The following is a 25,299-nucleotide window of genomic DNA, read 5'->3' on the forward strand; positions in this document are numbered from 1 at the left end:
TACAATAAAAAAAGCTAACATGACATCTGCTATATTTCCTTGGTTTGACTAAAAAGTAGTCTTAAATTGACTTCCTAAGTCTTACCAGTCACATGAGCTTTATACGATTTGTGACAATAATTAAAATAAGACAATAAATATTTGTAACTTTAAATAGATTAATACAGTGGGTTTACACTGATGTACAGTCGCTGAAATCTGGTGTTCAACGTAAGAAAAAAAACAAAACCGACTTCCAAACAAAATACACTAAAAACAATATATTCTCAATAAAACAGTACACTAAAAAGTAACGAAATAATTCCTTGATAATAGTAAACCTCCCTTATTGAAGCTGTCATGTCTATATTGTACAATTATTATTACTTTGATGTCGGTGTCAGCCAAGGTATGCAGTGATATTTCTACGTAAGGGTTTCCACATTTTTACCATAACAATTGACAATTGAAAGTATAGTAACGTTTAAGTAATGAATCTACATTGAGTCCGACTTTGACGACTTGAACGTGATAAACTCCGCATTTACAAATAACTAGATAGCAGTGCTAACAAAGAGATAATAAAAAAAAATTACTATAATAAAATACATTTTTTTTCCGCGTCTCGTTTCGAAATGATCAAACGTTTTTAGGTGGAACACCGACAATTTCTCCAACTGTACTTGTGTTTTCCTGTCTATATTCTGTTTAGTAAAATGAAAGAGATAGCTTGAGATATCTCAGTTGACTGTTAGAATAGCCTAACCGAGAATATAAAATCCCTAACCTAGAAGCGGTTCTGATTTCAATTATCTAATCTAGAAGCTTCTATATTTCTCCACAATATGGTAAGGTTATATTCTTGGTTAGGTATAAATGCCTTTATGAAAGAAATAAATAAATTATTTATGAAATATTATTTAAAGTCGTTGACTTTTTTAAAGGTTATGTGCAGACGCACCTTTGAATAAACTGTCGCATACTGTTGTTTAGTCTTGTGTAGTACACATACAATGTACTAAAAAGTACTCAGCACTGTACTAATAACGTTACCCAACGGCTTCTGTTAATCGGACATTTGGCACTTTTAGTACACTACACGATATAAGTGTTCGCTTCTTCGTTGTTTGATTTGATTGTATATTTGCTAGATAAAATCATTTATAACTTAAATTTATTTTTGCTAATAACATACGATTGACCCTGCTTTTGATGTGAAGTAATCTATAACCATTGTTATATTCTATTCATGTTATTGTGTTCTCACAAATCTGAAGTACTAAGCGTACTAAAAGTGTGTACTAGTACGTTTTCCCAATTGTACTAGTACGGTGGGCACTTGCAGATGTCCGATTAAGCCCAAGACTATGTTGTTGCGATTGTCGATTGTTTCGCAGCTCAACTGTTTAGTTGCACTTAACATCGAGTAGTACCTCCATCATAGGAATCAAAGCGAGAAACAGTTGTGCGATAGTTTAGTCAAATGAGATCCTCTAAAAAGAATTGTTGAATATTTTGTTATAACTCAATTACACTCTTTAAAATCTAAGTTGTAATAAATTATTTATATTATAAAGTTAGTTGGGAGTTTCAATTATAATAGACGTATGAATAGAAATTATATTTTATTAGAAAATTGGAATTAAGCTTATGAATAACAAACGATTTTTTTACAAAGATTTATATTGGTAGATGAAATTTTAATTGTTTTAAAATATTAACACTTCTATTAGTTTATCCAGTGACTTTGCGTGAAGTTAATAAAATCATTAAAAAATATAGCCTATTACTTACTGATAATGTAGCTTTTTAATGGTGAAAGAATTTTTGAAATCGGAACAGTAGTTTTTGAGTTATTCCAATAAATAAAAATACAAATCTTTCCTCTTTATAATATTAGTATAGATATAGATTATTCGGACGGAGTCGCGGGCGAAAACTAGTGAGTTTAAAAAGATTATTATCTATACATATAAATCTTTGTATAACATTAGGGGAACAATTTTTATTCCCAGAAAACTATACTTATGACTATGATTGTGTTAGCTTATATTTTGCGATTTAGACAGACTAGTAATAGACTAGATTTAATTCGTACAACCGCTCAACAAGCTATACACTAAACCTAACCATAAAATATAGACAAGTGTTCAAAATTATAAAACATACGTCAAACCTTTTACTATATTTAGCGCCTGGCAAAATTTTTTGACAAATCATAACTATTGCAATATTATGCGTAAGTTCGTGAAATAAAATACTATTAGATTACTAGATTATAATATAACCGTTACAATGTAAATCTACTTTGATACCTACCGATTCCAACAGATGGCGTTGTTATACATCAGAATTACATTGACAGATGTCATAGTGACGGATTGATCTAGTGTTGTGCCATACTCCGGCGCGGTACCGATTTATTTAATACCAAAAGTACTACGGTAATATTTTTAAACATATAATAACGTTAATGTTCGTAATATCAGGACAGAGTTAACATTACACAATCCCTTCTTAATCATGTTATCTCCTTTCTCGTTAACATAAAAAACAAATTGAGCGGTTGTACTTGTAAATAAGAATTGTAGCTTATGTAACGTAAATGTTTGAGCTTGTGTCTTAAAACGATTAAGTACTGCCTGTTTTCAGTCTAAAAAAACAAGATAAATGAGCTAAGAAAAAAGTTGATTTTGAATGTTAAATTCACTCAATATTGTGTGAAAGATTTTTCGTGTATGCTTGAGGAAATTGACGCTAAGAACGGGCGCACACATTTTACTAAACTATCACACACCTGTTGTGCGATTGTCGATTGTTTCTCAGATCAACTGTTTAGTTGCACAACTCATACATAGAAGCTTATAGGAATAAGCGAGACTAAGCAGTTGTGCGATAGTTTAGTCAAAGGTTCTAAATATGTTAATCGGTTTAAGATACAAGTCGCTTTAGTACGAGGGTTGCCTTTAGCTTGTGCCTGTCAATGCCTCTATATGTATGAAATGGAATCAAACAAGACTCAACTAACCATTTTTATTATATTAACATTATTGTCAATAATATTTGACATGTATTATAATAAATTAGGTTATAGTGTGTCTAAATAAGATAGATTAGCTTGATAAATGACGCATATGAAGTATCGAATTCAATGTGTATGAATGTAAATGCCGTACTTAATAGACAGGTATCATAGTGGCGAAACAAACACACACAGCGAACAATTTTGAACTATCGATATTCGGTTTAAATAATTATCGAATTCAACTAAAATTATTATTTTCTTATTCTTATAATTTAGAAGACAATTCCAGTATTAATTATAGAGTAGAGAATTCAGCGATGACAGAAAAATAGCGAAATCCAATTCGATTACGTACGGCTGTACTAGTAATAAATATTTATTTACTCTCATTATTTTTTATGGTCATTATTAATTTGAGAAAACGGTGTTTTTTTATTTTATAAGTTATAACTATGAATCTATCGATTCCAACTTCTATAAGAATAAAAATCGATAAGATTCATGCCTGATTTTACACAACCCATCCCTACTAAATTTGAAAAGAATTGTCAAACTAATCTAAATTATTTAGACACTCTATAACAGACAAATAACACTGTTTTTTGTTTATTAAAGGAAGAGAATTACACAGTTTTGAGTGGGTGAGTAAATTTTGTTTGAATACAATTTATGAAAATGTTATATAAAGGAATTTAAGGTAAATTAAATTTTCAATATGTAATTAAAATAATATACGAGGTAAATAGTTCTGGATTGCTTAAAATCGTTTATGAAAAAATAGACAAATGAATAGGTTGTGAAATTTATACATTTTGTAGATTTTTATATAAATAACGATTTTAAATGTATTTGACAAAAAAATTCGCTTGTCATAAGTTTGCTTGCTAAAGTAGAAATAGGCTTATACTTTATTAATAAAAATAATTTTGTTATATTAAATATTGACGAAATACTATATTAATAAAATGCTCAGTAATTTGTCGTACTAAAAAACTTATTAGAAAGTATCTTGAAAGGGAAAATGTAAGCATTTGATGTTATTAACCTTTTTATGATAAGTTACTATTTTAAAACTATGTATAAAACGTTTTTTTATACTTTATGTATGTCATTTTATTGTCGGCTATTATCAAAATTGTATATTTTTTCGATTACAGCTATTTTTTTAGGTTATCTGTGTAATTTGTTTTAAATGATTTTTTTGTTATTGAATTAAACAAAATTGACTTGAATTGTATAATTTTCTTAAGTGTTAGTTATTTGATATTAAATAAGTAGCTCTTTAGCAATCGTAATGTGTTAGCAATGTGCCTGTCCTAGGTCTTAGGTTATGTGTTTAGATGCGAATGTAAGCTAAAAACCTATTTTTTTTAATTTTCTAACTGTGTTAATGACAAATGTTATTTTAAGTTGAATTTTATGATAAATCATATAAAACTTGAACAAATAACAATTAACATCTTTGTTATTTTAAATTCAGGTGATATTTTCAAGTAATTATATGAAGTTTTGTTACAACGCCATCTATTGGTATGATTTCGACAATTTAAGATTTTATTTTTAAAATATTCTAATAGATGGCGCTTTCTTAAAGTCTAATAATTGAATTTTATGTTTTTTTATAAGTTTGAATAAAAATCAGAGTATGTATTCAACTGTAGACAATAATTAAAATAGAAAGGCTTTAACTAGCTTAGTGTTTTCTTAAAAGACTTTAGATTGTACAAAATGTGAGCTAAAAAAAAATATTTACATTTCTAGCTTGTAATTTATTTCACTCTTCTTGCAACGAAAATTTTCAAATTCTATTTTAGAAACTAGGTAAGTATTCAACGTGTGACAATATTAATTGACAATAATCAATTTACTCGACTCAAACTGAGACTATATTTAAATTATACATGAATCTATGTAATGCTAAATGCCTAATAAATTCATAAATTGTACAAGTATTTTTATTTCAATTGTTTCTCGTCTTAAAATGGCGGCTTAAAATAAAATGGCGGCGGAATATCGCAGGGTTTTTTAGAAAAAGAAAACAATCAAACATAAACAAAACTAAAGAATTATATTTAACAACTTACAATTCAGTATTCTTATTTTGATTATGCCAATTCTTAAATATTTTAACAGCTTTAAAAACATCATTAACAAATATTTGAGGTAGTTCTAAAGCAAGGAAATGTCCGCCATCTTCTAAAACTGTCGCACCTAAGAGGTTGATGTACTTCGTCTTCAGAATACTCGGAGGTTGGTATATCATTTCACTCTTTGTTTGGAAAGCCCATGTTGGAACTGGCGTGATATAACTGAGGACAAAAAATACATATAGCTAGTTAAACACTGCTGTACAGTGTGCTAACGTTTACATAGATAGTGACAATTATACAGCTTTCGCCCGCGACTTCTTCCGCGTGGAATTAAAAAAGAAACAAAAGTAAGTAACCTATATGTTCTTTTAGACTGCCTTTAACGAACATGCAAAATTTCATCGAGGTCCGTTCAGCAGGCTACAAACTCTAACAAACATACTAATAAATACTAACTGTTGCGTAGATATTAAAAATAATAAAAGAACATAGCCTATGTTATTCACTGATAACGTAGGTTTTTAATGGTGAAAGAATTTTTGAAATCGGTTCAGTAGTTTTTGAGTTAAAAGAGTTAAAAGGATTAGGCAGTTGGCAGTTTTGTGACCTAACAAAGTCACCTTGAAATACTGAGCCAATGAGGGAGCAGCAAATGCGCGGGAAATGTCGCCATTTTTGTAATTACCAAATTCGAATTTCGAAATCGAATCGAAAAAAATATATTTTGTTTATTCTTTTTGCTTGTTTATTTCGAAAAGGAAAATTGCTCACTAAAATACCACAGGCGCCTTTGTTAATATAACTGTCATTAGATGCTTTTATAAAGAAAATACTTACGAATTCAAATCCAACTGTCTGTTCTTAATACTCATTTCTTCAGAATAAATTCTCATAGATGTAGTAATACAATTAGAAGTCCAGTAAATCATAAGATTATCGATAAGTTTGTCCTTCGTAAATCTGAACTCTAAACCTCCGTCAGGTTTCAACTTGTGTTCAACATTAGTCCATGTAGAGAACTTCTCCAGGATATAGGCTAGGAGACCTGAAGGGGAGTCTGTTAGACCGACGCCTGGGAGACAACAGATAAGAAAAACAATAAATACAAAACTTTTCTGAACTTAATAAGCCAAAACTCAAAATAATTTTGGATAAAGCGCGTTCATATCTGTAGATTCTGGGTTCGAATCCCGACATATACCAAGTTTTTTCTATTACTGTCATATGTATATTTATTCAAAATTCTTAAAGCAGGCGTACACCTTTGACTAAACTATCGGACAACTATTGTCGATTGTTTCGCAGCTAAACTGTTTAGTTGCACAACTAAAAATCGAATAGTGTTTGTTCCATACAAGTTCATATAAATCAAATCGAAACTGAACAGTTGTGCGATAACATAGTCATGTACGAGCTCTCTTCCCGTAAAGGAACCTGCACATATTAGAATATACTAAAATACATGTGTCAAATCATTTGACTATGTCCTAGTGACCCTTAACTTAGGGTAGGTTCCGAGCCCCTCAGTGGGGACATTTAGTAATACATGTAACAATACACTTACCAACTGTATCAGGTTTAGTGCCCTGTATATGTGCGTATCCAGTCTCTTCTAGAAGATAAGAGAACAAAGAAGATAGAGGATACATGCGACTCGCTAGGTGACTCTCCACAACTAGAGATGGGAAGAAAGAGCCCAATATCGTTTTGTAGACAGCCTGTTTGTTCTGAAAACAAAAATAATGTATAGAGAATGAATCGGAATGAATTAATCTTACTAATGTAGCCTATGTGTTCTTCCAGACTATCTTCTACATCTATGACATTCATCGAGTTCTCGTTTAGGCTACAAACTCTAACAAACGTCCATCTAAACATTCGCATTTGTAATACACTCAAGAGCATTGAATCCGGTTGACTTAAAATAAACTTTATATCTCATTAATCGTAACTTAAGAATGCTAACTTATTTAAAACTAGCTATTTCCGTGCGACTTCATCCGCATGGAATTATGAAAATTTTATTTTATTATTTACATTTGTCAAATTATCAATTACAAATGCCCAAATGACATGACATGACGACAACCTGCATCTTTGATGTTGGCAGCAACTTATGGTCTCTTTCCCTCATTAGGATTTTAATTTAAGTGTAATATCATCAACACCGTTTATTTCATTAAGCTAGCACATTAGTTTAAGATATTTTTTTTAAGTGACCCGGAATCAATGCTCTTGAGTGTAGTAAGAAGTATTATAAAATCCTTACTTGAACCATCGGGAAATTAGTATGGTGTCCCAAAATTTCATTAGGGTATAATGTAGCAAGTGCGGACGCGATCGCCGAGCCCCAGTCGCCGCCCTGGATGTAGAACTTCTTGAAGCCAAGCCTGTTCATCAGGTTTTTGAAGATGACTGCTATCTGTCCAGGAGCAACGCCTGGACGGACTGGTGCCTAGATAACGAATATACATGTAAATAGTGGTAGTGCCCGCTTTAACATCTTCGCATAAATAGGCCGGCTCGCCCTGTGTAATACCACGACCACACAGAAGACAGGCGTCAAATGGAAGCAATTCCGTCTGATGAGTGTGGTGCCGGAGGCCTAATTTTAGTCCCTTTCCCTTTTCACCCTTTTCTTGAGAGGAAGTATGGGAAGGAAAAGTGAATTTGACAGTGTAGGAGACACATAAAAAGGGTAAATATATCCTCTATATGTGTGTCTCCTGGCTCAGTAGTTTTTGAGTTATTTTAATACATACAAAAATAGATATTTTTCTTCTTTATAACAATACTAAAGATATCGATATAAATTGGTTAAGATATCATTTCGTAATCATTGCATAATAATATTTCAACAGCCATGATTTGTCAAAAATATGCGACCAGCGTCAAAATTGTTATTTTATTTTATCGCTAGTGATGTTACCATGACAAGCGGCTGGCGCGGATTTTTGGCAAATCATGGTTAATGAAATATAATGCCTTGCGAAATGGGATCTTGATAAATAAAGAATAAGGAACTTCTACCTAAAGCATGCTGATAGATATTATGGTGAAATATTTAACCACGATGACGTCAATATAATTTAAAAAAAAAACCGACTTCCAAACAAAATACACTAAAAACAAAACAAAATGCACTAAAAACAAAAAAAAATACACCAAAAACATAATATTCTCAAAAAAAACAGTACACTAAAAAGTAACGAAATAATTCCTTGAAAAAAGTAAACCTACCTTATTGTAACTGTTATGTCTATATTGTACAATTATTATTACTTTGATGTCGGTGTCAGCCAAGGTAAGCAGTGATATTTCTACATAAGGGTTTCCACATTTTGCCATAACAATTGACAATTGAAAGTATAGTAACAATTAAGTAATGAATCTGACACCGACTTCAAAAACAGAAAAACAGTATGTAAAAACAGCCGTATTAACGGCGATCATATTGGTTTCTGTTTTAATAATAATAAAATCATTTGTTTCCAGAAGATGTTAATTATACAGTTGGTAAAATAATGATAGAAAAAAACGTTACAAACAAAATGATAAAACAATCGAGTGTTAGTTAAGTGCGTAGTTTTGGACTAACATTTTTTTTATAATATAAGGTGGCAAACTCGCAAGCGGCCTGAATCCACCGAAATGGAAAGCGACCGCTACCCATAGACATCCGCAATTGCAGATGCGTTACCCTTCTTTGACGGAGGAGACGCACATAAAGAGGACAGTCCCCCTTCTCATGCGTCTCCTCCACTGTCAAATCCGCTTTTCATGCGTTGTCATGTCATTATTCATGTTATTGTCTAGATTTTGTAATTTATCCAAATAATTTTAGAGATTGTAAATACTGTGAAGTACTAGAATACCTCTTTAATCGAAACATAGAGAAAAACGTAAATTACAAATTTATAGAAAAAAAAATTTTTGAAAATTTTTTGACTATTAAAAATGTATAACGCTTATAAACATTTGATCGGTTATTTTCAACTAAATAAACCTTTCAAAAATTTCTACATTTCAACATCGACCGATAGATGGCGTTGTACTTACATCGGAGAATCCATATCCAGGTAGACTTGGTACTATAACTTCAAAAGCAAAGTTATAGTCTGGTTGTTGTTTAGTCAGCAAAGGTATAGCTTCATAGAACTCTCTCACGGAGCCCGGCCAGCCGTGCATTAAGAGTAGAGGCACTACTTCCACTCCTGCTGGTACCTGATTGAAATGTCGTGAGTCAAATCAGTGTTAGTACGAAATAAACCAGCAAGAGAAACTGCTAGTTAATGCTCTTTGACGATATCAAAAAGTTTCACTGATTTAACAAAAGATCCTTGTCGGAGTGTAGCATGCAGATATTAAGAATAATATAGACTAGACATAGTCAACAATATTTTCTCCGGTAACTTCTTTAAAAGGTAATATGTTAGTTGTCAAGTTTAGTACCTCATGTATAGGCAAATTATAAAACATTTTTCAAAATCATAATAAGCTCCATCTTTTGTTATAAAACTAAACAATATTACAAAAGAAAATGTAGTAATGGAAGGGGCTAAGGTATCCGCAACTCTACGACTGGCGCGTATTTTGCAAAAAAAAATGTAAACATTAAAATATTTTTAAATATAATAACCTAATGGTTTTAAGGTTCTATTTACATAGTGAGAATTATGTGACAAATATTTCGAGTGGTGTCTATGCCTACTCTGTGTATTTTTTAATCTCTTTGGATCATTTCGTAACGAAATTATAATCTTACCTGTGGTTTAACTCGTATGAAATGTATATCAAGACCTTGTATATTCGTTTTAAAATGGGGATATTTATTCAAAAACGCTTCCCGTTCTTTGAATGGGTACTCTTCAGCCCAGTACTTCAGCCAGGGTTCTATCGCTTTGCTGTTGAAACCGTACTGGAATGCGATACCTTCTAAAGGCGGTACTAACGGACGATGGTTTTTCAAACGATGTCTTAGATCTTTTATCATCTGTGAAAAAAATATGGAATGAAAATTCTCGTTACCAGATCTGAAGAAAAGTTTAAAAAGTCTTTTTTTCATGTTTTCAAGTGTGTTTTTTTTTAAATAAATGCCGAAACGTTCGATCCTAATCAATCGATCCAAATTTAAAATAAGGCTTTATTTACATTATATGGATAGCTTTCGTGAAATAGATCACGTTTTTGATAGCAATTGCAAAAATATCTTATTAATGTTATAAACGCGAAAGTTTAGATGGATGTTTGTTAGAGTTTGTAGCCTAAACTGCTGAACAGTTCACGACGAAATTTGGCATAGATGCAGAGGATATTCCTGAAGAAGACGTGGAATTAAAAAAAAAATAAAACTGAGTACGTTTTATTTTTTTAATTCCATGCGGACGGAGTAGCGGGCGAAAGTTACTACTAATATAAAGAGGATAGATTTGTATTTTTTATTTATCTCAAATACTATTGGGCCGTTTCAAAAATTCTTTCACTATTTAAAAAGTACGTTATCAGTGAGTAAGAAAGGCTATGTTATTTATTACTTATCTAATTTAAAGCGGGCGAAGTCGCGAGCAAGAACTAGTTTTAAAATAAACTTTTAAAACATAAATTCTAAGAGTCAATCTTACTTTTGTTAGTCATTATAATAAAACAAAGTCCAACTTACCTCATCAGTAAATTTAACTTGGTACGGCCTTATACTCGTATCCTGCTTGCCTTTTAGTTCCTTCGGCCCCCACCATTCTTCAGGGTCTAGTCTAGGCGGTTGTGATGACCCGGTGCTGAATATTGACCAACAGATGTAAGCCGCTACAACGGCCAACAAGCCGAACAATACTTTAGACATTTGTGAAGTTAATTCTGCAAACAACATATGCTGTTAATTATATATTACAAGACAGATCAGAGGTAGTAAACCTTTAAAAATCAAAGTGCTATTTTTATAATTTTAAAGTCATTTCATTAAGTAATCTTTTTATCTATACTCTATACTAATATTATAAAGATGAAAGATTTGTTCTTTTGTATTTTTGTATGTATTGAAATAAAAACTACTGGGCCGATTTCAAAAATTCTATCACTATTTAAAAACTACGTTATCAATGAGTAACATAGGCTATTTTGACCTACTTCCCAAAAGAAGGAGGTACTCAATTCGTTTGTATGTTTTTTTTATTTCACGAGGGCGAGTTCTAGTAACAGCTAGTTGTGAATATTTCGTAATCAAATCCACTTGTCCTTCCCATACTTTCCTCTTTAGAAAGAGTTCAAAGGGAAAAGGACTAAAATTAGGCCTCCTACACACTCATCAGACAAAACGCGGAATCTTCCACTTGACGCCTGTTTTATGTGTGGTCGTGGTATTACACCGGGCGCGCCGGCCCATTCATGCGAAGATGTTAAAGCGGGCTCTACCACTGTAAATAAGGACTGAAGATAAGGATGGAAAGATGTTACTAAAATAAGTCGCGTGATGAAATATACCAATTGTTAAAAACCCCTGAGATATATCGATTTTATCATTAAAAACCTATGTATCTTTTGCGAATCATCCTTAACAATGATTTTTGTATCTATTTCTCTATGTGTTTTCGTCTGCATGCTTCCGTAATGTACCATGAATTTACATAAAGTAATATGCTGTTATCTCTTTCTTGCATTCAGGAAAAAGTGAGACCGCAATATTTTTATGTGATGAATTCTCTTCCCCTTGTGTGTTTATCAGTTAATATATGCTAAATAGTTTTGTCCAGCGATATGATATCTGTTTTGCATTTTTTAGCGTTTTTTTCTATATCTGTACTAATATACAGGAAAAAATGTATTTTTGTATGTATTGAAATAACTCAAAAACTACTAGGCCGATTTTAAAAATTCATTCACCAATACGTTGTCAATGAGTAACGTTACAAATATTATAAATGCGAAAGTTTAGATGGATGTTTGTTAGAGTTTGTAGCCTAAACTGCTGAACCGATTGATGAAACTCGGCATGGGTTTAGAGGATAGTCTGGCAGAACACATAGGCTACTTTTGTTTTTTTTATTCCACGCGGACAGAGTCGGGGGCGAAAACTAGTAGACTACATTAATTACAATTATTCCGCGCGGAGGAAAACCCGAGCTAGTATTCCATAAATGACTATTTTGTTCACGGTCACGGAAAACACACTTCGTTCTCAAGAATAATATTAGCATAAAAATCGGTACAAAAAATAAGTCGTTTTAAAAATATCTACACAGAAACATCATATACATTTAAAACTTAAATACATTGTATTATTCAATTATTAGCTTTACTCCGCGAATTTGTACGCTTTGTATTTAAAAAACAAAAGTAGTCTATGTATTCTTCCAGACTATCCTCTACCTATGCCAAATTTCATCTAGATCCGTTCAGCAGTTTAGGCTACAAACATAGGTCTTAGGTTTAAAGACTTAATTCTTAAAAAGACAATATCAAAATCACTTACATGGAGTATTATTGCACTTATTACATAGTTAGCCGGCAAATTAATTGTTTTATAAATTATACACGATTTTCTAAAACATTCCCACTATCTATCTAAAGTTTCGTATTTATAATATTAGTAAGATTTATTTACCTTTTTATAGGTCTCCACTAGCACTACTAATAAAAAACAATATTTGAATAACGTTATTTAAACAACAAAATTGTTAACTCACTATGAACAAGCGCGTTCGCTGGACGCGCGCTGAAAATGATTCGTCGACATGACGCGATCGATATTGTAATAGGGTGGCCACATTCGAATGAAAATGGTATATTCCATCTTTATTATTGAAACCAGCTGTCCTAACAAATTTCGTTATCAGAACATTCCAGTGTGCACTTTAACAGCTACCTTTTAAAGTCCCGTCCAAATCGGTCTACCCGTTCGTGATAGCGGTCCGGTCGTCATTTGACAGCGCGGAATAAAAAAAAAGTGTCAGTGCTGAATAATCTAGATTTATTTCTCTATACTAATGTTATAAAGGATTTATGTTTTTGTATGTAATATCACAAACTACTGGAACGATTTAAAAACTTCTTTTGACATTAAAAACCTGCATTAGCAGTGAGTAAAATATTCTTTATTTTAATATCATGTGATACCAACTTCCGCCCGCGTATCCTTTCGTGAAATAAAAAAAAAACTAAAGTAAGTAGCCTATGTGTCTTCCACACTATACTCTACATCTTTGCAAAATTTCATCGAGATCCGTTCATCAGTTTAGGCTACAAACTCTAACAAACATCTATATAAACTTTCGCATTTATCATATTAGGATCAAAAAAATGTCCATACTTGCCGAGCGGGATGGGACTGCTATTTTAAAATCGACTTTTAGAAACCATGATAATTTTCAGCCAAATATGTCTATATAACAGACAGCTATCGACGTCTGTCTATAGCTGTCTGTTATGGGTTCTAAACTTAGGTCTAGGGCTAAAACTTTTAGACATTGAGAATAGGTTATACAGCCAAAAATACACTAAAGTGGCAAGTGGACACTTTGCCTAAAATAATTGGTCAGATCAGTCTCATATTTGATGAGGTTAACTATTTTTTAAAGGTTTTTTCGCAATTATTGCTTTATTGTCCTGATTTTTGTACATAAGAATGGTAACCCTAATCTTGTCCAACTAGGTTAGCTTGATAGTGCATAATAATCACCTACTGATAATGAATAAGTGGTCAAAATCACTTCTTACAATATCCCTCAAGCTTAATTTTTATAAAAAAAACAACCTTGAAAACCCATTTTTGTATCTGATTTCTTTAGACGAGGTAAAAAAACCAGTTTATTAGTAAAAAATAACTTTATTGTATTATTTACAATTCCGTCTTCGGTTGACTTTTGTGCCAATTTTTAAACTCATTGACAGCTTTGATCACATCTTTGGCGAAGATTTCTGGTAATTCGAACGCCAGGAAATGTCCTCCGTCTTCTAAAACTGTGGTTCCCAGAAGATTTTCGTATTTTGTCTTCAAAATACTTGGAGGTTGGTAGACACCTTCGTATTTCGCTTGGAAAGCCCATGTCGGTACCAGAGTTGGGTAACTAAGAAAAAAATCGTTATTTACACTCGAATAATTAAAAAAAAAACAATATAAATACACCTAACTTTGTTGGAATCAAGTAAATTTTAATCGTGGATCAAAGCTTAAAAAACATTGAGAGATTTGACAAATAAATAATTGAATTACAAAGTTAGAATTAATATTATTAAAGACGCTACTTTTTTATTAAAAAATATAGCCCAAAAACTAGTTATATTCTGGCTTCTTGTAAGCTAAAATTATTTAAGAGGTAAGGTTACATACTACTCGTATTCCGTGGGTTTTCTTGATCTATTTAAATCTATATTATTAATGATATAAATAGATATCTATTTACTATATAATGTATTTTATTTTATTTTTATACAAATCTTGTAAAATGTATTATGTAGAGAATAAGAAATAAAGATATATGGAATAAGTATAAGGAGGTAATAATAATAATTCAAAAACTAACCCAATTCTAAAATTCCTTCAACATTAAAAAGCTAAGTGAGTAACTTAGGCTAGGTTTTTTAGTTATCTTTTTAATTCCACACGGAGGAAGTCGCGTGCAACAGTTGACTATATAATACTAGCTGTTGCTTGCGACTTCGTTTAAGTGAAATTGAAAAATCTAGCCTAAGTTACTCACTTAGCTTTTTAATATTGAAGGAATTTTAAAATCGGTCCAGTAGTTTTTAGTTATTTAAATACATACATAAATACAAATTTATCAACTTTATAATATTAGTACAGATTATATATATGGAAGCTATATTTAGGGAGGACGCATTTCATTCAATATCCATACATTAAGACTTACTCGTCTATTTCCAGTTGTCTGTTCTTGTTGCTGGTGTCCTCGGCGTACAGCCGTATGGAGGTGGTGATCCTGTTGGTGGCCCAGTAGACCATCAGGTTGTCAATGAGCTGCGTCTTCGTGAAGCGTCTCTCCAGACCTCCGTCGGGCAGCTTGCGGTGGTCGCGGTTGGTGTTGGTGGAAAACTTCTCCAGAATATACGCGAGAAGACCGGAAGGTGAATCTGTTAATGCAACACCTGGGAACACGAAGAATTTGGTAATTCTGACTGATGAAGAAAATGTAACAGCAAATCTCAAAGCCAATTTATTTTATTTATACTAGCTTTCGTCTGCGTGGGATTAAAAAAAATCAAAAGTGTAGCCTATGTGGTCTTCCATATCCTTTAAATCTATACCAAATTTCATCAAGATCCGTTCAGCTGTTTAGGCTACAAACTCTAACAAACATCTATCTATACTTTCACATTTATAATATTAATCAGAAATAAGATTTATTTATGTAACAAAAAAGATACTGCCACAGATAGTCGCCAAACTACACAAGTTTATTCATATATCATATAACAGCAACATCTAGTAATTTTATTTTTTATTTAAATTGCTTCCCTCCTATAAATAACTATATCCCCGTGGTATTTAAAAAATAATAAAAAAAACATAGCCTAAGTTACTCAAAGATAAATTAATTTGAAATAATTTTTATAATAGGTCCAGTAGTTTTTGAGTTATTTCAATACATACAAAAATATAAATCTTTCCTCTTTAAAGTTTAGATGGATGGATGTTTGTTAGCATTTGTAGCCTAAACGGTTGAACGGATCTCCATGAAATTTGGCACAGGTTTAGAGCGTAGTCTGGAAGAACACATAGGCTACTTTTTATCCCGGGAATAGTTACGGTTCCCGTGGGATTCATTAATTTAGTTTTTTAATGTTTACTCAAACATTCTGCAACGGTTCAATATATCTTATTGCAATTTGTCACAGATGTAAAACAAAGTCTGGAGTACACATGGGATGAGATTCATCCCCGAGAAATGTCCGGTTCCCGAGGGATACGTAGCTTTTTGTAATTTATATAGTTTGTATGTTGTCTAATACCACGCGGACGAAGTCGCGGGCAACAGCTCGTATTAGTATAAATTAAAACAATCTTCTGAAGTGATCTGTTCTTTTTTACTTCAAAAAAACTTAGTCAAGTTAAATAATAGGCGAATCTGAAATATACATACCTACTGTATCAGGTTTGGTTGCCTGAAGATGGAAATATCCAAATTCTTCCATTATAAAAGCAAAGAAATCCGATAAAGGATACATTCTGTCTGCGAGGTGACTCTCCACCACTAAAGATGGGAAGAAAGCGCCGATCATTGTTTTGAAACCACCCTGTTTACCCTGAAAACAATAATTTAAGTAAGATGTAATCCAAATAAAAACTAATTTAAACAGAATTATACTAACTATATGTCGTTATAATAAAAAAAAATTTCACACAGCTTTGTCATTAAAAATTAAAATTAACGCCATCTATTGTTAAATTATTGACAGGTGGTAAAGTAATTTATCAGTATTGAAATAGTTACACTGACGTCTGATAGTAATTTGGTTTAGCCAGCACACAAAAATGATTAAATAAATAAAGATTGTTATTTATTCTCATATAAATTAATATCAATACAACGGTGTATAAAAACAAGATATTATTTTTATACTATTCTAGACATGTTCTTTTTCTCTACATTCGAACAAGTCAAAATTAAATTAACATTATGTCATTATTTAAATACGGCCAGTCTTACACTGCAAAACACCAAATAGGTTTCACTTACAACAACGTCAAATAGATGGCGCTGCTTGATAGCTAAAGGGCAAACTTTAAACACCATTGTGACCATATTATTTACCCTATAAAAAAATAAGTAAGATCAAATTCAAGAAACTAATAACAAAACTATATGTCTTCATTAATGGTATATTTTAATAATAATAATTAGAAATGTCAACCGAATATTGTAAATAAAAAATTAACTAAATTTAACGCCATCTTTTGCTAAATTATTGACAAACGGTAATGTTATTTCTTAACAAAGAAATACGTGATTTACACTGCCGTAAAATAGATGGCGCTGTTTGACAATAATCAAAGCTTCATTGCCATAGTGATTTTTCAAACCATTCAGCAGGCAAAGATACATTTAATTACACAGTTAATAAAAAAATTCCTTACTTGTGCAATGGCCATATTTGTATGGAACCCTAGTACATCTTCAGGGTATAAAGTGGACATGGCTGCGCCGGTGGAGGAGCCCCAGTCTCCGCCTTGGATGTAGAACTTCTCGAAGCCAAGTCTCTTCATTAATTTCTTGAAAATCACCGCCATCTGTGTCGTTGATAACCCAGGTCGGACCGGTGCCTGATTTAAAAAAAAACATTATTTACTAACTTCAAAAAATAGCTTATGTGTTCTACCAGGCTATCCTCTACTTATATACCAAATTTCATCAAGATCCGTTCAGCTTAGGCTACAAATTCTAACTAATTCTTACAAACATCCATCTAAAATTTCGCAGTTGTCTACGCTAATAACATTTTAACGAGGAAAATTTTGTAAATACTGAAATAACTCAAAAACTATAATCCGATATTTAAAATTTCACAGTTAGAAAGGTAATTTTGTAAGTAACATAGGCTACATTTTTAAATTTAACTTGGACGATGTCGCGAGCAACAGCTAGTGTTTAATAAGATATACTTACGTCTGAGAAACCGAATCCAGGCAAGCTAGGGGCAATCACTTCAAATGCGAAGTTATAGCCTGGCTGTTGTTGTGTCAGTATGGGTATAGCCTCGTAGAACTCCCGCACGGAGCCCGGCCAGCCGTGCATTATTAGTAAAGGTATTATTTCCACATTTGAAGGGACCTGGAACAAAAGGTTTACAAAAATCAAAATAGTGTAGACATTAAAATAATTAGACGAGGCAGTAAACAAAACTTTTTCACTGGTACTTTCTTTGAAAGGTGCTATATCAGTAGTTTTGTGCCACCTCGTGTGTATTGACATGTAATAAAATATTTGACTAAATTATAAGATCCCTTTATAATAAAATAAACTAAATGAGTCTTAAAAACATATAGAAACGTTTATTATTTAATGACATCTATTGGCAATTTAAAAATGTGCTTTTCAATAGTTTCTTTGAAAAATGTTTCAATTGAAATGTCAGCTATGCCTACTCTATATATATTTTAAATCTCTGTGACATAGTCTATCTTGCTGCTAATCTTAGCAGCTGTAGTTTTTTTTTTCTAAACTCGTGTAGCAGATTGAATTATATATTACCTGTGGTTTAGCTCTAATGAAGTGTATATCCAAACCCTGGATATTAGTCTTGTAGTGCGGGAACTTATTGAAGAATGCCTCCCGTTCTTTGAATGGATATTCCTCAGCCCAGTATTTAATCCAGGGTTCTATTGCTTTGGTATTAAATCCATATTGGAAGGCTATACCCTCTAGAGGTGGAGTGAACGGTCGATGATTCTTCAACCGGTTTCTAAGGTCTTTAATCATCTGAAAATAGGATTTCCTTTTATTAATTTTTGGCATTAATTTTGAGTACAGCGCCATCTTTTTTCCGTTTAAAACACTTTTTAAATTACAGTTCTATTCGAAAGATGGCGTTGTATAATATTATTGTCATTCTTTCAGCAGCCTCTTTGTTCTAAAACCAATTTTATTTGTACAGTTAATAAAATCGAAAAACCTCAGAATTTTAGAAAAAATTGTGTTGCTGCGTTTCGGATTTATTGTGTAAATCAAATTTAATGAGAAATCAAACATATAACTATGGTAACCACACATATTTCCGGGATTCAATAATGTTATTTTTATTATTATGAATCATACATACCTCATCAGTAAACTGTACTTTAAAAGGTTTTATACTGGTGTCCTCTTTGCCTCTGAGTTCGTTTGGTCCCCACCATTCATTTTGATCTATTTCTAGACGTTTAGGAGATTCACTAGAGAGAGCTGACCACGCTATGTAGACTACCACTAGGGCACCAAATCCGAGCAGGATTTTGGCCATCTGTAAACACATTTAAATTATTATTTGAGAATTTATTTAGTTAAATAAAAATAAATATCGCACAACTGTGTAGTGATCAAATATACGATAGTCAAAATACATTGTCAAGTTATGTAGTTGCTAAAATGGCCGTGTACAGGTCGACTCGGAAATTGGATACAAGAGATGGAATATGGTAACACTTGTAACTTCATCTGCTTTATGAAGCGATTTCTCGTGTATTTTTCTATACAGGGTGATTCTTAACGAACGGATCAACGGCTTTGTAGAGTTACAGGACCTCGATAGCTATCGTTTAACCGCAAAGTTTGATGCCCGTTCATAGTTTTAGGTATAATTTTTGTAAAAATAACTTTGTAAAAAAAAAGGTAAAAAATCTTTTGTAAAAAACAAAAATTGCCTGTACATCCATAACAATGTGTTAACAGGATTTTTTTTTCTTAAACAAGTCTAATAATTGGGCTTTCGGATCCCTTTTATTGGAATTCAGGCACGAGAATAAAATTTCTCTACAAAGCTTGTGATCCGTCCGCTAAGAATCATCCTGTATAAGAGAAGGGAGCAAACAATTAGTGATAACACTAAGGTGACCATCGACATCGATGCCCATAGACATTCGCAATACCAGAGATATTGTAGATACATTGTTGGCCTTAAGAAGCGATAGGCTCGATTCTTGAAAGATCCTTAGTTACCTTAGTACGATTGTTGACTCGAATGTGATCCACAATCACATACACTGTCCTTAAAATTTACTAGTATGGCCACCCTACTATATTTTACAGACTACTGTTTTGATGCAGATAATTTACGTCTGTGAATTTATTCATACAAAAACCTTTAAATTGTGTATTTTTTGCTACACTAATCAACACAAACTGTATGAAATATTGACATGTAACGATATTTAAACATTGGTGAAATAACCCTGTCACTGTGATAAAAGCGATTCCTGAACTCATGGTGATAAGATAAATCGTACTAGCAAAAGTAATACAATAGTATCACCATTTATTTAAAAAATAGCACGGACAAACACTAACACGAAAGCCGTAAACTTTTTATATTGTAATTAAACTTAAATTAAACTATGAATTCAGTTATTTGATATTTTGTTTGACCGACTTCCCAAAAGAAGGAGGTACTCAATTCGTCTGTATGTTTTTTTATTTTTTTTTATGTGTGTTACGGCATAACTCCGCCGCTAGTGGACCGATTTTGATAATTCATTTTTTATCCGAAAGGTAATGCTTGCAGGTGGGTCCCATTTTTTTGTTTGATTTTTGGAGTCAAAGACTACGACGTAGTTAAATAGTTTAGCTCAAAATCGCGCGACGAAATTTCGGGTCATTTTTGCTTTCTTTACTTACGTAGCCTAAACTATAAGACTTACATAAAAATGATGTATGGAAGAATTGTAGCCCTTTATGTTCAAATTTTTTTTTTAATTTTTTTGTACTTGTAATAGGATCTGTAGTAGTTATGTTGTATGGGATTTGTTTCAAGTGTGTCCTATTTTTTGGTCAAAATCATGGTGACCCTACTTTCATTCTAAAATTACTGAACATGATGTTACTGCATAAACTGTATAATGACACAATTTTGTTAAAAAAATTAAATCGGAGGATGATTCTACATTATCATTAATGGATATTCCTTTTGTAATTATATGATAAAAATGACAAACGAAAAAGTAGTAACAACTAGTCTTGGGCTTAATCGGACATCTGCAAGTGCGCACCGTACTAGTACAATTGGGTAAACGTACTAGTACACACTTTTAGTACCTTTAGTACTTCAGATTTGTGAAAACACAATACATGAATAGAATATAACGAGCGTTATATATTACTTCACATCAAATTTTAAGCAGGGTCAAACATATGTTATTAGCGAAAATAAATTTAGTTATGAATAATTTTATCCACTTTTGATACTCATTATCGAAGGTGGATGCTTCAATCTGACAAAAAGGCGAACACCGATATCGTGTAGTGTACTAAAAGTACTAAATGTCCGATTAACAGAAGCCGTTCGGTAACATTACTTTTAGTACAGTGCCGAGTAACATTACTTTTTAGTACATCGTACGTGTACTACCCAAGACTAGTAACAACTAACATCTCTCAGTGAACAGTTGTGTCAAAAAAGTGTTAAGACAGTGTTTCTAATACATGCTACTTTTTTATATGTATAAAATAAGATAGCAAACAAGCAAATGGTCATCTAAATCTGTCATAATGGTGAAGGCACTGCTGCCCATATGGATGTATATGTATGTATGTAATTGCAGATGCGTTGCCTACCATAAATCGATGGAGGAGATGCACATAAAGAGGATATTTCCTCCTATGCGACACCTCCACCATCAAATCCACTTTCCAATCAAGTCCAATTATAAAAAAAGGGTGGAATGGGACTAAAATTGGCCATCCAGCACCACACTCATTAGACTGTACACAGAATAGCTTCCACTTCATGCGTCTTCTGTGTAGTCGTGGTATTGCATCGGGAGAGCTAGACATTGTTTGAAGATGCTAAAGGAGGCTTAGCCACTGTCACATATACTTCACTTCAAATACATAAACCCTTTTACTGTGTCTAGCTGTTCCCATGCAGCTTTGTCTGCATGAATTTTCATAACACTGAGTACAAATTTTGCATTATTTATGAAAAAAAAAAAATATGCCAATTACTTTCTTCAGAATCATTTATTTCTTCTACTTGTATGGATCTAAGTTCAACAGTGGTAGTGCCCGCTTTAACATCTTAGCACAAATTGGTCGGCACGCCCGGTGTAATACCACGAACACACAGAAGACAGGCGTGATATGGAAGCAATTCTGTGTTTCGTCTGATGAGTGTGGTGCCGGAGGCCTAAGTTAAGACCCTCTCTCTTTACCACCCTTTTCTTGACGGTGGAGGAGTTGCATAGGAAGGGGAAATATCCTCTTTATGTGCGTCTCCTCCTCCGTCGGATAAGGGTAGGCAATGCATCTGCAATTGCGGATGTCTATGGGCAGCGGTCGCTTCGTCATTTTGGCAGATTCAGGTGTCCGCTTGCTCGTTTCCCACCTTATGTTATAAAAAAAAATAAGTGTGGATATAATTTTATTTTAATCCAAAATTACTTATAGTTCTTTTGATTTCATTTAAACAAAAAAATTACAACAAAGTAGATATCTGCAAGTATGTTTAGTAAAATACAGTGTGATTATAAAAAAAATTATTAATTTTGCAAAATATGGTATGGGAGGAAACATAGTACACTTTCACAAAACTATCAGGTCTCAATTAGTACCTCTATGTCTATGTCCGTCTACCAAAGCCTCTACAGTCTCCCCATCTATTTTCAGAATAAAATATACAACAAAGGACTCTAAATTTTAGTGATTTACCTTTTTTACTTGTAGAAGTTTTCGGTGCTATAGTTTATTACAGTTTATATACAGTCATATTAGATTTGAATATGTTTCTCTGTAATAAAACTGCGCATTTCTTGGCAAACTTTGAGGTTAAGTTCATCCATTTTCTCATTTAATCTTTTAGCTGTTTATACGTTGATTTACTAAATTCATAATACTTGTCATCACCTGCAATCCAATGTAAACTATTACACTAAACATTTATTACAGAATATCGCAAAATAAACATTTACTTATATGTACAGTAAGGTTTCACAAAATAAACTTCTAAAAAAACAAAAAGAACGAATTTTGTATAATCGATTACAAACATAAAATTAAAATAACACTTACCACTGCACTTACAATATTTAAGTCATTTACTAGTGCAAAAATGTTTTAAACTTCGCATCCCTTTGAATTTGAATTTGACAACTTTAAATAATTGTCGAAGAATGCCACAGATTATTAAAAGTCTGCGTATGAAGTGCTAACATTGCGTAAAACGATTACGGTTTACGGCGATTTTAACAACTTTTATTTCTTCCGATCATCACTGTGTTCATTTTTTTTTTTAAATAAAAGTAATATTTCAAAATCTGGTTTCTGTGATATAGTTTTTTACCTTTCCCGCCAATTTACTTTTTAAGTTACCGTGCTTACCGTGAAAATATATAACTTAATAAAAAATAATGATTTAAAAATATACTGTGACTGCTGACATCCTACGTAACTAAGTAGTGTGTGTTTACGTTTTAACATAGTAGTCTAGTCTCTAGAATATAGAAGTATTAACATAGATAGATGAAGAAGTATATATTCATATAAATCGACGTTATAAGGCTTACCATAAAAGACTAATCTTCACTATAATTGTAGATATAAAAAACTTAGATGTTAAATAATGTTGAAATCACTAACACTACAGACTACGTACCGTATCTCATGGCCACTGAACTGATAGAGACTAGACGTCTTAGTACCGTAGGGTAACAACACTATTAAATTTTTTACAAATATATTTTAATATTAGTTTCATTATAAAACAAACGTATTTTTAGATTTAAAATCGTTTATTTTTAAAAATAATTTTGAATTCAGCCTTTACCGCAATATTAATCTGATATAGAAAAATAAAATGTACGCTTAATTTTTTAACTAAATCACAAAAAGGTAAAGAAGTAAATTATCACATTAGAAGTGTACATACTCCATAAGTTTTATAACAATGACGTATTTGAAATATTCCTACTATCCATATCTTTGAAAATTTTATGGTGACCCTACACAAGATGTTGCACAATAAAAATAAAATTCTGTTTTACTGAGCGTGACTCTGCATTTGTAAACCAAGTTCAAGGTTTTTCCTACATCTATTTTGACAACACATTATATCGCTATAAGCTATAAGGAACTTAGATAATTTAAAACTGTTAGATTTTGCCCGCGACCTTGTCCAAAAAATATATGTTTTTTTACAGTGGTAGTGCCCGCTTTAACATCTTAGCACGAATTGGTCGGCACGCCCGGTGTAATACCACGACCACACAGAAGACAGGCGTGAAATGGAAACAATTCCGTGTTTCGTCTGATGAGTGTAGTGCCGGAGGCCTAATGTAAGTCCCTTTCTCTTTACCACCCTTTTCTTATAAGGAGAGGATGGGGAGGGGAAGTGGATTTGATGGTGGAAGAGATGCAAAGGAAGGGAAAATATCCTCTTTATGTACGTCTCTTCCTCCGTCGGATAAGGGTAGGCAACACATCTGCAATTGCGGATGTCGATGGGCACCGGTCGCTTCGCCGTTTTGGCGGATTCAGGCGGCCGCTTGCACGTTTGCCACCTTATGTTATAAAAAAAAATATGCCAAACCCGTTAAACAGTTTTGCAGATAGTAACACACGTCTTAAACTTCCGCATTTATATTCTTAGTAGGATTTCAAGGTACAATTCTAAACAAATGTCTCCAATACAAGACTCTTAAATGAAAGAGGTAAGTTCTTTTTAATCGTTTTTATTCCTTAGAAATAAATTAAAGAATGTAATTAAAGCATTTCTATACATTTCATAACTCTGTATTTGCAGTCTTCTTATGCCAATTCCTGAACTCGTTGACAGCTTTAAAGACATCATTAACGAAAACTTGAGGCAGTTCCAAGGCGAAGAAGTGCCCACCATCTTCCGTCACCGTTGTGCCCAGAAGATTAGGGAATTTAAGCTTTAGGATACCAGGGGGTTGATACATAGCTTCGTATTTAGCTTGTAGTGCCCAAGTCGGTACTGGGCTTGGATATCTGTAGATGAAAATATTAAAGGTTACGACTGCAGTGCAAAAAATCGTTAGAAAACGCCATCTATTGATAGCTTCTTAAAACGACAATTTTCCAAATTTGAATTTAATTGTTAGCAGTACACATTTGAGATTACTTACTCTCCAATTTCCAGCTGTTGGTTCTTCCTGCTCATCTCCTCAGAGTACAATCTCATGGAGGTGGTGATAGAGTTCGAGGTCCAGTACATCATAAGATTGTCGATCAGCTGCGCTTTGGTGAAGCGGAACTCAAGGCCACCGTCTGCCTTGTGGCGGTGATCACGACGAGTCCATACTGAGAACTTCTCCAGGATGTAAGCCAGAAGACCGGATGGGGAATCCGTTAATGCCACACCTGGAACCAAAAATATCTTTATGAGTCCTGAGAACATTAGGTAAGCAGCACAAGGTCACCTTATTGTATATAAAAAAAACTATGACAAATACTACAATATTGCTGATCCCATACTTGAATCTTTCTTCCGTAAAACCTGGTTGTAACTTTTGAGGCTTGTGGAATTGATATGCTGTTTGATACTGTC

General features: G+C 32.7%; 3 protein-coding genes across 9 annotated transcripts in view; all 3 read right to left on the reverse strand.

The window, feature by feature from the left end:
• Window positions 1-5,053: 5,053 nt before the first annotated feature.
• On the reverse strand, window positions 5,054-12,803 carry LOC106103248 (juvenile hormone epoxide hydrolase-like). Of its 3 annotated transcripts, none has more exons than XM_013282954.1 (8): window positions 12,774-12,803; window positions 10,754-10,947; window positions 9,860-10,087; window positions 9,154-9,318; window positions 7,364-7,549; window positions 6,659-6,821; window positions 5,932-6,166; window positions 5,054-5,313 (listed from the first exon to the last, which is right to left on the reverse strand). In XM_013282954.1, exons 2-8 carry the CDS (start codon window positions 10,931-10,933, stop codon window positions 5,085-5,087), a joined length of 1,386 nt encoding a protein of 461 aa, XP_013138408.1. In that variant the 5' UTR covers window positions 10,934-10,947; window positions 12,774-12,803; the 3' UTR covers window positions 5,054-5,084. The 3 variants fall into 3 exon arrangements, with proteins under 3 accessions (XP_013138408.1, XP_013138406.1, XP_013138407.1); XM_013282952.1 differs by having other exon boundaries at window positions 12,692-12,780; XM_013282953.1 differs by lacking the exon at window positions 12,774-12,803 and adding an exon at window positions 12,560-12,650.
• A 1,093-nt stretch (window positions 12,804-13,896) lies between these two features.
• On the reverse strand, window positions 13,897-23,389 carry LOC106103247 (juvenile hormone epoxide hydrolase-like). 5 transcript variants are annotated; one of them, XM_013282950.1, is made up of 9 exons: window positions 23,297-23,371; window positions 22,443-22,637; window positions 18,865-19,044; window positions 18,297-18,524; window positions 17,712-17,876; window positions 17,183-17,368; window positions 16,188-16,350; window positions 14,958-15,192; window positions 13,897-14,153 (listed from the first exon to the last, which is right to left on the reverse strand). In XM_013282950.1, the coding sequence occupies exons 3-9, from the start codon at window positions 19,042-19,044 to the stop codon at window positions 13,925-13,927; spliced, it is 1,386 nt and encodes a 461-aa protein (XP_013138404.1). In that variant the 5' UTR covers window positions 22,443-22,637; window positions 23,297-23,371; the 3' UTR covers window positions 13,897-13,924. The 5 variants fall into 5 exon arrangements, with proteins under 5 accessions (XP_013138404.1, XP_013138402.1, XP_013138403.1 ...); XM_013282948.1 differs by lacking the exon at window positions 23,297-23,371 and adding an exon at window positions 22,803-22,912; XM_013282949.1 differs by lacking the exon at window positions 23,297-23,371 and adding an exon at window positions 22,815-22,892.
• Window positions 23,390-24,444: 1,055 nt separating this feature from the next.
• LOC106103251 (juvenile hormone epoxide hydrolase-like) overlaps window positions 24,445-25,299 on the reverse strand; it is a 3,833-nt gene continuing 2,978 nt past the window's right edge. The window contains 2 exon segments of the mRNA XM_013282956.1: window positions 24,445-24,740; window positions 24,878-25,171. Coding sequence (XP_013138410.1) covers window positions 24,512-24,740; window positions 24,878-25,171 — 523 coding nt within the window. The 3' untranslated portion in view covers window positions 24,445-24,511.

This window comes from Papilio polytes, unplaced genomic scaffold (assembly GCF_000836215.1).
Source record: "Papilio polytes unplaced genomic scaffold, Ppol_1.0 DF823835.1, whole genome shotgun sequence".
Classification (NCBI taxonomy): Eukaryota; Metazoa; Arthropoda; class Insecta; order Lepidoptera; family Papilionidae; genus Papilio; species Papilio polytes.

Excerpts from the sequence above, each read along its gene's own strand:
- LOC106103248 (XM_013282954.1), bottom strand. The coding sequence starts at position 10,933 with ATGTCTAAAGTATTGTTCGGCTTGTTGGCCGTTGTAGCGGCTTACATC. Across the intron at positions 10,088-10,753 it reads AAGTTAAATTTACTGATGAG|ATGATAAAAGATCTAAGACA; the intron begins GTAAGTTGGACT and ends TTTTTTTCACAG. Across the intron at positions 5,314-5,931 it reads AGACAGTTGGATTTGAATTC|TTATATCACGCCAGTTCCAA; the intron begins GTAAGTATTTTC and ends TTTTGTCCTCAG.
- LOC106103247 (XM_013282947.1), bottom strand. Across the intron at positions 18,525-18,864 it reads AAGTACAGTTTACTGATGAG|ATGATTAAAGACCTTAGAAA; the intron begins GTATGTATGATT and ends TCCTATTTTCAG. Across the intron at positions 17,369-17,711 it reads CTGGATTCGGTTTCTCAGAC|GCACCGGTCCGACCTGGGTT; the intron begins GTAAGTATATCT and ends TTTTTAAATCAG.